This window comes from Pongo pygmaeus, chromosome 23 (genome assembly GCF_028885625.2).
Source record: "Pongo pygmaeus isolate AG05252 chromosome 23, NHGRI_mPonPyg2-v2.0_pri, whole genome shotgun sequence".
Classification (NCBI taxonomy): domain Eukaryota; kingdom Metazoa; phylum Chordata; class Mammalia; order Primates; family Hominidae; genus Pongo; species Pongo pygmaeus.
In genome coordinates, this window is record NC_085931.1 from 49,632,629 (window position 1) to 49,643,386 (window position 10,758).

The following is a 10,758-nucleotide window of genomic DNA, read 5'->3' on the forward strand; positions in this document are numbered from 1 at the left end:
CAGGAGAATCGCTTGAACCCAGGAGGTGGCCACTGCACTCCAGCCTGGGTGACAGAGCAAGACTCCGTCTCAAAAAAAAAAAGAATGTAGCGTCTGGGAAAATGTCACCCTTGTAGGGGAGCATTCCAGCTTTCCTGGGCATTGGCAGAGGCTGATGCCAAACAGAAACAGTCTCTCTGCTCAAAATTCGCCTGCCCTCCTGCTTCATGGTGTTGGGACTGGCCAGGACCTGGCAGGAACCTAGTGGTTGGTGTGAGAATTTGTGCCTTAGGCAGCATGAGCTGGACTTTTCTGGCAGGAGGAGGGAATCCAGCTCCTGAAGTCAAGCGGGAAGGAACTGAGGGGGTGGGGGTAGGGGGCACGGTGCCCAGGGCTTTAGACTAGGGACAGGCTACCATGGTTAGCCACTTCTGAATGCCCGGTACATGCCTGGCACCAGGCTCCCTTTGCTCTCACTGTCTCATTTCCCCTTCAGCTCAGCCCTGTGTGGCAGGGGCTATCAGCACATCCTTCTGCAGAGAAGGAAACTCTGGGAGGTTCAGACACTGATCTAGGATCACACAGTGGAAGTGTTGGAGCCTGATTCACACAGCCCGCTGTGAAAGAGAGGAGCTGGGGGCGGCCTCAAAGGGAGCTGCTGTCTGCAGTCCATCCTTACGGCCAGCAAAGCACTCTATGGGGGGGATGGATCGAAGGGCAGATTTGTAGCTCCAATCCATAACCTTACTTTCTGATACAGGAGAGAATGTTTAATACAGAAGAAATTGGAAAAGGATCCACATATACGCAAGGTGTAAATCATCAGGTGCAGATAATAGGAGCAGTGGAGTTTGCTTATGCCTCGGCTGGTATCACTGGGGACCCTTTATTAGTATTCCTGATGCTGGACACCTCCTGATGCTGGACACCTCATTTGCATGACACTCTTTCAAGTTTGTTATCCCCATCGCCGTTTTTTAGATGAAGAAACCAACCCGGCACAGTGATACAGTGGGAGGGGTGGGGCCAGGATGAAGCCTTGGGTATCATGTGGGCATATTTCGTTGTCACAATGGTGTGGATCCCCCCCATGACCAGCACCATTAGGACCTTTGGGGGTTCCAGCCAGGAACCCTAAACATCCTGTGGTAGGAGGGACAGTTCTGCAGTGAAGAAGGACTTTCTTTTGAGTGAGCGGGGAAGCAAAAGCCATTGTTATGAGCAGATAAATGCTATGATCCAACTGCGCTTTTAAAAGGCGCTGGGCGTGGTGGCCCACACCTGTAATCCCAGCACTGTGGGAAGCTGAGGTGGGTAGATTGCTTGAGCTTAAGAGTTTGAGGCCATGGCCGGGCGCGGTGGCTCACGCCTGTAATCCCAGCACTTTGGGAGGCCCAGGTGGGTGGATCACGAGGTCAGGAGATCGAGACCATCCTGGCTAACACAGTGAAACCCTGACTCTACTAAAAAAATACCAAAAATTAGCCAGGCGTGGTGGCGGGCGCCTGTAGTCCCAGCTACTCGGGAGGCTGAGGCAGGAGAATGGCATGAACCCGGGAGGCAGAGGTTGCAGTGAGCCAAAATCGTGCCACTGCACTCCAGCCTGGGCAGCAGAGCGAGACTCCATCTCAAAAAAAAAAAAAGTTTGAGGCCGGGCGCGTTGGCTCACGCCTGTAATCCCAGCACTTTAGGAGGCCGAGGTAGGCGGATCACCTGAGTTTGGGAGTTTGAGACCAGCCTGACCCACATGGAGAAACCCCATCTCTACTAAAAATACAAAATTAGCCGGACTTGGTGGTGCATTCCTGTAATCCCAGCTACTTGGGAAGGCTGAGGCAGGAGAATCACTTGAACCTGGGAGGTGGAGGTTGCGGTGAGCCGAGATCGCGCCATTGCACTCCAGCCTGGGCAAGAGCAAAACTCTGTCTCAAAAAAAAAATAAAATAAAATAAAAAGAGTTTGAGACCATCCTGGGCAAAATGGTGAAACCCCATCTCTACCAAAAATACAAAAAGATTAACTGGGCATGGTGGTGTGCACCTGTGGTCCCAGGTACCCGGGAGGCAGTGGTGGGAGGATTGCTCGAGTCCAGGAAGCAGAGCTTGCAGTGAGGTGACATCGTGCCATTGCACTCCAGCCTGCTGACAGAGTCAGACCCCATATCAATCAATCAATCAATCAAAATAAAAGGATCCTTCTGGTGGCTTTGTGGTGAGAACAGACTGAAGGAGGCCAGGCCCGTCCCAGGGAGGCCACAGTAGATGAGGTGAGGTGGTCTGATTCTGGATAACACTTGAAGGTAGAGCCTCCCAGTGATGGCTAGGAATCAAGGACAGTCCTATGAATGAAAGTCTTTAGGAGAAAAGGAAAAAAAAAAATCACCCATGTATCACCACACTAACCCTGTGTCCTTCAGTGAGGTGTTTTGTTTTGTTTTTCTTGAGACATTATATATTTTCAAATCTAAATAGAGCCAGATATATCCTTCAGGTTCTGGCTAAAATTCTTCATCCTCAAAGACTTTATTGGCCAGGCCCAGTGGCTCATGCCTGTGATCCCAGCGTTTCAGGAGGTCAAGGAAGTCAAGGAAGGAGGATTGGGCTGAGCCCAGGAGTTTGAGACCAGCCAGGGCAACATACTGAGACACCATCTCTACAAAAAAAAAATTTAAGTTAGCCAGGCGTGGTGACACACACTTGTAGTCCCAGCTACTTTGGAGGCCGAGGTGAGAGGATCCCTTAATCTGGGAGATCGAGGCTGCAGTGAGCCAAGATTGCACCACTGTATCCTCCAGCCTGTGCGACAGGGCAAGACACTGTCTCTTTAAAAAAAATTTAAAAAGGGCCCGGCGCAGTGCCTCATGCCTGTAATCCCAGCACTTGGGGAGGCCGAGGCGGGCGGATCACCTGAGGTCAGGAGTTCGAGACCAGCCTGGCCGACATGGCAAAAACCTGTCTCTACTAAAAATACAAAAATTAGCCTGGCATAATGGCAGGCACCTAATCTCAGCTATTTGGGAGGCTGAGGCAGGAGAATCACGTGAACCTGGGAGGTGGAGGTTGCAGTGAGCCGAGACTGCGCCAGTGCCCTCCAGCCTGGGCAATGGAGCAAGCCTCCCATCTCAAAGAAGAAAAAAAAAGAAGGTTCTGTGGACGAGAGGGGAGGGCATGAGTGCAGGATTAGAGGCAATAATGGGAGGAAGTCTGAGTTTGAGTCCCAGCAAGGGGAACTGTGCGGACAACAGGACAGGCATGGGCTACTGTGCACTTTTTAATGAGAGGGGCTTATAGTTTTTATAGAATTCTCAAAGGGAGCCATGCCCCCCACCCCCCAGTTAAAAGCTACTATATCACCTGTTTCTAATTCTGACAGGGCAGAAACAAGCAAGGTGGAAATCTTGGGCTCCATAGATGGAGAGTAGCGGAGCTAGGAGCCCGGCGTTCTTGAACCTGCCTCTCCCATCTGATGGCAGTCACCTGGGCTCCTAGCATGGGGCATTGCCACTCACTTGCTGACACTCTTGTCCACTGATGTGACCTCCATCCTGGCGCCAGTCTCACCATGTCATCTCTGCTGCTGAGCCTTCCTCTTGAAGCCTTCAGCAATTCCTCAGCCCTCTGGTTTTCGGTTTTCCTCTCTCCCCAATCTTTAAATGTCTGATTCCACAGGACTCTGTCTTTTTTTTCTTTCTTTTTTTTTTTTTTGAGACGGAGTCTGGCTCTGTCGCCAGGCTGGAGTGCGGTGGTGTGATCTCGGCTCACTGCAACCTCCGACTCCCGGGTTTAAGCAATTCTCCTGCCTCAGCCTCCTGAGGAGCTGAGACTACAGGTGTGTGCCACCACACCTGGCTAATTTTTGTGTTTTTAGTAGAGACAGGGTTTCACCATGTTGGCCAGGATGGTATCGATCTCTTGACCTCGTGATCCACCCACCTTGGCCTCCCAAAGTGCTGGGATTATAGGCGTGAGCCACTGCGCCCGGCCAGGGCTCTGTCTTCTGTTCTCACTCTGCCTTTTCTTTTCTTTCTTTTTTTTTTGAGATGGAATCTCACTCTGTCGCCCAGGCTGGAGTGCAGTGGTGCAATCTCGGATCACTGCAAACTCCGCCTTCCGGGTTCAAGCGATTCTCCTGCCTCAGTCTCCCAAGTAGCTGGGATTACAGGTGCCCACCACCACGCCTGGCTAATTTTTGTATTTTTAGTATAGATGGGGTTTCACCCTGTTGGCCAGGCTGGTCTCGAACTCTGGACCTCAGGTGATCCACCCGCCTCAGTCTCCCAAAGTGCTGCAATTATAGGCATTAGCCACCGCACCCAGCCCTGTTCTTTTTAAAAAAGTAAACTTTTTAACACAGGCAAAAAAGCACAGTTCATAAGTGTACAGCTTGATGAATTACCCAAAATGAACACACACCTAAGAGAACCATAGCATCCCAGAAGCTACTCTCCTGCCCCTTTCCAAAATTAACCCCTTCAAGGGAATCACTGTCCTGACCTCTCATCATAGATTGGTTTCTGCCTGTTTTTGAACTTTATATAATGCAATCATACAGGAGGTACCCTTTTGTCACATGAAAACTGTCTGATAGGCCAGACTCACGCCTGTAATCCCAGCATGTTGGGTGGTCGAGGAGGCTGGATCACTTGAGGTCAGGAGTTTGAGACCAGCCTGGACAACATGGCGAAACCCTGTCTCTATTAAAAATAGCCAGGGCCATACCTGTAATCCCAGCTACTCGGGAGACTGAGGCACGAGAATCACTTGAACTCGGGAGGCAGAGATTGCACTGAGCCGAGATTGCGCCACTGCACTCCAGCCTCCATCACAAAAAACAGACAAACAAACAAACAAACAAAAAACTGTCTGATAGAGATGCCCTGTCCAAAGACAAAAGGGAGGCCTGGGGACTGTATCGGAGGGAGTATGAGACAGGACAAACACTCATTACTGCATCCTCATGCATCACAGAAGGATTTGGACTCTCCCATCCTGGGAGTCTCTGATTGCAGGTTCAGTTGGCTAAAGGTGTTTATCAAATTACCCTGTTTAATAACATGGGGCACATTTTAAAAAGAAGCACTTACATCCATCGTATAGGCAAAAAGTAAAAAGATGGATAACACCTAATGCTGGGGAGGGTGTGGGACAAGGACATTTCCATTTACTGTATTATTATGAAAGTATATGATAGAGGCTAGGAGCAGTGGCTCACACCTGTAATCCCAGCACTTTGGGAGGCTAAGGCGGGTGGATCACCTGAGGTCATGAGTTTTAGACCAGCCTGGCCAACATGGTGAAACCCCGTCTCTACTAAAAATACAAAAAGTTAGCCAGGCATGGTGGCACACACCTGTAGTCCCAGCTACTTGGGAGGCTGAGGCAGGAGAATCGCTTGAGCCCAGGAGGTTGCAATGAGCTGAGATCATGCCATTGCACTCCAGCCTGGGCGACAGAGCAAGACTCCATCTCAAAAACAAACAAACGAACAAACAAACTCAAAGAAAATTTATATCTGCATACTTTCTGACCAGCTCACCTACTTACTAGAAATCTATGTACTATGCCTCAGTTTCCTCACTTCTAAAATGGGGATAACAGTGCCTACCCCAGTGAGCTGCTGTGAAGATTAAATGAGGACACACCGCACCCACCCACACCCACAGGCACCAGAGCACCTGGTATTTAGGTGTTAACTCTTACCTTTGTTTGGTACATTGGGGAGATTTACCTGATGTTTTCCCAAAAGACCTGCAAGACACTGATTTATTCCTACCAAGTAAAACATGGCTCAGGAAAATGAAACTGGATCAGTGTCTCTCTAAAACAGCCCAAGAAGCAGGCCAAGGAGATGGACAAGGAAGATAAATCTTTGGCCCTGGTCACAGGCCGAATTAAGAAATCTGGCAAGGTGGGGCACAGTGGCATAGGCCTGTAATCCCAGGACTTGGGGAGGCTGAGGCAGTCAGATTGCTTGAGTCCCGGAGTTCAAGACCAGCCTAGGCAACACAGTGAAACCCTGTCTTTATATATATATGTGTGTACGTGTGTATGTATATGTGTGTATGTATATATACATAATACGTATATATGTATACGTATGTATATACATATGTGTATATACATATATACACATACGTATACATATATACACATATATATACACATACACACACATAAAATATATATTATATATAATATATAACTATATATAGGCCAGGTGCGGTGGCTGATGCCTGTAATGCCAGCACTTTGGGAGGCCGAGGCAGGCAGATCACTTGAGGTCAGGAGCTCAAAACCAGCCTGGCCAACATGGTGAAACCTCGTCTCTACTAAAAATACAAAAAATTAGCGGGGCGTGGTTGGTGGTGCATGCTGAGGCAGGAGAATCGCTTGAACCTGGGAGGCGGAGCTTGCAGTGAGCCGGGATCACACCACTGCACTCCATCCAGTCTGGGCGACAGAGCGAGACTCCGTCTCAAAACAAAACCAAAAACAAAAAACAAAAAAAAGCTAAAATCTTACAAAAAGCGACCTGTTTCACTGTCCCTTGGGCCTGCGGTGATGATGGGCCTGACTCCATTCGTCTTTAAACATCTCTATTCCCGGCCACATCTTTGGCCACCTATGCTAGAATAAAGTGTTGTCTTGGAGCCTGTTGTAAATTTAAGAATAAACTTTTGTTAAAAAAAAAATACAGTGGCTCATCATCTCTTGAGTTGTTTTCACTCAGCCACTGCTACCTTAGCTGTGAATTTAAGGTAAAACAAGCCCCCAGAATCTTGCCAGAGTCAGCCCTTTGATCTTTGTTCTCCCCTGAACTCTATTACCTGGAATTAAAACAACGCATTTGAAAAAAAGAAAAACAAGCAAGTTTCTGAGCTCACCCTAAACCCGCTGAACAGAATGACTGCGGTGGCGCCCCAGAACCTCTCACAGGCCTCTCAGCTGCTGCTAATGCCCGCTGAAGCCCCGACGCCCGGGTAAGGCCAGGGCTGCCGGACCAGCTGCGGGCACTGGAGGACCCGGGGCTAGAGGGCGCCGCTCTCTCCCGGCTCGCGCCTCGGCTCCCGGAAAAGCAGCTCTGTCCGCCGTTCGGCTGCGCTCACCTCCTTTCCGCTTCCGGTGTCCCCTACAGTCATGGCTGCCGCCGTCGCTGCTGCCGGTGCAGGGGAACCCCAGTCCCCGGACGAATTGCTCCCGAAAGGCGACGCGGAGAAGCCTGAGGAGGAGCTGGAGGAGGACGACGATGAGGAGGTACTAGGGCCTCGCGGGGTGCGGAGCGGGAAGCGGGCTCCCTCGTGGATGTGGGATCCGCGTGGTACGGGATCCGAGCGAAGCGGCTGCTTTGGGAGGCGGGGTTAGGGGCCCTGCTGGGCCCTGGGTGCCCTAGCTCCAGTGGGGCTCGGCGGCTCCCAGTGCCGCAGCGGGGCCAGGAATAGATGTCGCTTTTTCGGCTAAGACCCGCGTCTACTGCACCACAGCTAGATGAGACCCTGTCGGAGAGACTATGGGGCCTGACGGAGATGTTTCCGGAGAGAGTCCGGTCCGCGGCCGGAGCCACTTTTGATCTTTCCCTCTTTGTGGCTCAGAAAATGTACAGGTAAGGAACGAGGGCAAAGGCACTGGGTACGTGCATGGGATGATCGTGGTGCTGTGAAAGAACACGGGGTTTGGAAGCAGCAGACCCGTGTTGGGTGACCTTGGGCTTGTACCCTATCCTTTCTGAGTCTCAGTTTCCTCTGCTGTAAAATGGGGATTCTTACCTGGCAGGGGAGTTGTGGGGGTTATTTCAGATTTTTGGAGATAATTAATGAATAAGGAGCTTTGTAAGAATTCAGGAGAATGTTAAACCGCCATCACTAGATGATACAGCTACCATAGCTGCTCCTCCTGTCTCTGGTAGGAGTATGGTGTAAGGAGCGGGTAGAATACGTTTATCAAAAACATTGGAGTATGTAATGTGAGAGGTTTGGTTACTGGGTAGTTCTTGCCTGTTTTGTTTGCATGTCTTCATGCTCACCCTCTGGGGGTTTTCCTCTGCAGGTTTTCCAGGGCAGCCTTGTGGATTGGGACCACTTCCTTTATGATCCTGGTTCTTCCCGTTGTCTTTGAGACTGAGAAGTTGCAAATGGAGCAACAGCAGCAACTGCAGCAGCGGCAGGTGAGCCCAGACCCTGGGCTTTTTGCCAGTGGTGGAGACGCAAGTTATTTCACTAACACATTGGTCCCCAACCTTTTTGGCACCAGGGACTGGTTTCATGGAAGACAGTTTTTACATGGACGGTGGGTTGGGGGTGGCGGGGGGTCGGGGGGGTTTCTGGATGATTCAAGTGCATTACATTTATTGTGCACTGAATTTCTATTATTACATTGTAATATATAATGAAATAATTCTATAATGTAGAATGAGGGGGAGCCCTGAGCTTGTTTTCCTGCAACTAGACAGTCCTATCTGGGGGTGATGGGAGACAGTGACAGATCATCAGGCATTAGATTCTCATAAGGAGCTTGCAACCTGGATCCCTTGCATGCACTGTTCACAAGGGTTTGTGTTCTTATGAGAATCTAACGCTGCTGCTGATCTGACAGGAGGTGGAGCTCAGGCAGTAATGTGAGCGATGGTGAACAGCAGTAAACACAGATGAAACTTCTCTCACTTGCCTGCTGCTGATCTCCTGCTGTGTGGCTCAGCTCCTAACAGGCCATGGGCCAGTGCCAGTCCACAGCCCAGGGGTTGAGGACTCCTGTTGTAGCACCTGAGTTGACCAACAGTTTATGTGTGGGTAGAGATTGGGATCGGGCCCATGCTCTTTTAGTTGTCTGACTGTGCTTTCAGTATTACTTTTGTAGACGTTGGCCCCATCAGGTATGGTGAGAATAAGCTCTCTAGGCCTGTATGATGCCTTACACCCCTCCTTTTCTTTTCCAGATACTTCTAGGGCCTAACACAGGGCTCTCAGGAGGAATGCCAGGGGCTCTACCCTCACTTCCTGGAAAGATCTAGATTGTTATTGCTGTTTGAGCTGTCTCGGTGGGATAAGTTTGAAATTCAAGTGTTTGAACTGCTGATTATTTGGATTTTTTTTTTTTTTAACTTTGGCACATTGATCTATCTAAACCTGGTGGGGAGAATTATCCCCACATTGTCTCATGGAAAGACTCAACTTGCAACTGTGCCCTCCACACTATGCTTACTTCTGTCTTCACTCTGATACCAGAGTGCAGCCATGCAGACGGTTATTCCAGCTCTGGTCACCCGACTCCTTTCACCAAATTGCTCCTAACTGGAAGATCTCACTTTCCCCTTGTGGGGTAGGAACCGATGCCAGTGGCAGGGATGTGCCCCTGACCATTAACGACTACTTTTTTTTTTTTTTTTTTTTTTAAAGAATGGAGTTGTTGGGGAGGGACATGCACACAATGTGAAACAGACAAAATGCATTACACCTGTAGTGTAAAGTGGCCACTATGAATCCCTGTGTATGAGAGGAGGGAGGCTGGCTGCAGCTTCAGACACAGAATGGGGACTATGGAAGACAGCAGGAGCTCATTTCTTCTGCACATTTTGGCTCTTAGATCTGTGTGTGTGTTTAAAAAAACAGAAGTCAGTGCTCACTTTTTGTATTTAAATATTAAAAATGATTCCAACTGAAAGTGTCATCCTAAGTACCTTGAAATGAGACCAGGTCAGAGACATGTACTGCCCCTCACATTTTTTCACCTAAACCAGCAGCACCTCCATCTTAACAGCCATAGGCCCAAATTGTTTCCAAAAGTGAAAAAATTCATTTTTAGTACTTCATAGCAATCTTTTCCCTGAATTTAGGCAGTCACTTTGAGATCCATCGGCCTAGAACAAAGGATTGGGTCTATGTACTTCTTTAGTCTATAATGACACTGTGTAATTATAAAGTATTTGTAGGGAATAACATAATACTGATTTCTGGGGAATAGGGGAGGGGGACAGAATTTTTTTTTTTTTTGCCTGAGACCAGGTCTCACTGGAGTACAGTGGTGTCATTTGGGTTAACTGCAACCTCTACCTCCCCTCCAACTTGGCCTCCTGGGTAGCTAAGACTACAGGTACATGCCACCATGCCCAGCTAGTTTCTTTTATTTTTGGTAGTCAGGGTTTCGCCTTGTTGCCCCAGATAGTCTTGAACTCCTGAGTTCTAGCCATCCACCCGCTTCCAGCCTCTCAAACTGCTGGGATTATAGGCGTCACCCACCACGCCCAGCCAGAGTAAGCCTTTTGTGTGTTTATCAGATCAACCAACACTACAATCTAGGTGGTATTGTTCCCATTTTACAGAAGAGGAAACAGCCACAGAAAGGTAACTGCTTAAGGCCGCAGAGTTTAAGTGCTAGACCTGGATTCAAATCCAGCCAGTCCAACTACAGAACACTGCTGCTGTGCACTCGGAATGGTGAGGCTGGACCCAGGCCCGCTGGGTAGATACATGATCTTTCACTTGTTAACTAGGGAAAAACACTAGTCACCAGTGTGGTACAAACTTGTACTTAGGTGGATTCTTCAAATTGTCAAGATTAGTTTTTATAAATTAAAATAGACTGAAAAATGTCTTGGGGACATCTTTTGAACCAAATCCCATTTCAGTGACTATTTTGTCTGGATTTCTCAGGTGAAAGATTTAATCAAAGCATGATATATCTCTAAAAGATGACTTACGCTGGCAATGAATTCCTTTTAAAACAGCATCATACTAAAGTTTATTTTTCTTTACACAATTATAGAATTCAGGCAGACAAGGAGACATAT

General features: G+C 48.7%; 1 protein-coding gene and 1 long non-coding RNA gene across 2 annotated transcripts; one reads left to right on the forward strand and one right to left on the reverse strand.

The window, feature by feature from the left end:
• Window positions 1-829: 829 nt before the first annotated feature.
• On the reverse strand, window positions 830-7,002 carry LOC134739342 (uncharacterized). The gene is made up of 2 exons (XR_010125956.1): window positions 6,863-7,002; window positions 830-2,331 (listed from the first exon to the last, which is right to left on the reverse strand). It is a non-coding gene; the product is annotated as an uncharacterized LOC134739342 (long non-coding RNA).
• An 81-nt stretch (window positions 7,003-7,083) lies between these two features.
• Window positions 7,084-9,632, forward strand: TOMM22 (translocase of outer mitochondrial membrane 22). Its single transcript, XM_054470583.2, has 4 exons — window positions 7,084-7,232; window positions 7,460-7,578; window positions 8,022-8,139; window positions 8,908-9,632. The coding sequence occupies exons 1-4, from the start codon at window positions 7,116-7,118 to the stop codon at window positions 8,980-8,982; spliced, it is 429 nt and encodes a 142-aa protein (XP_054326558.1). The 5' UTR covers window positions 7,084-7,115; the 3' UTR covers window positions 8,983-9,632.
• The last annotated feature ends 1,126 nt before the right edge of the window (window positions 9,633-10,758 follow it).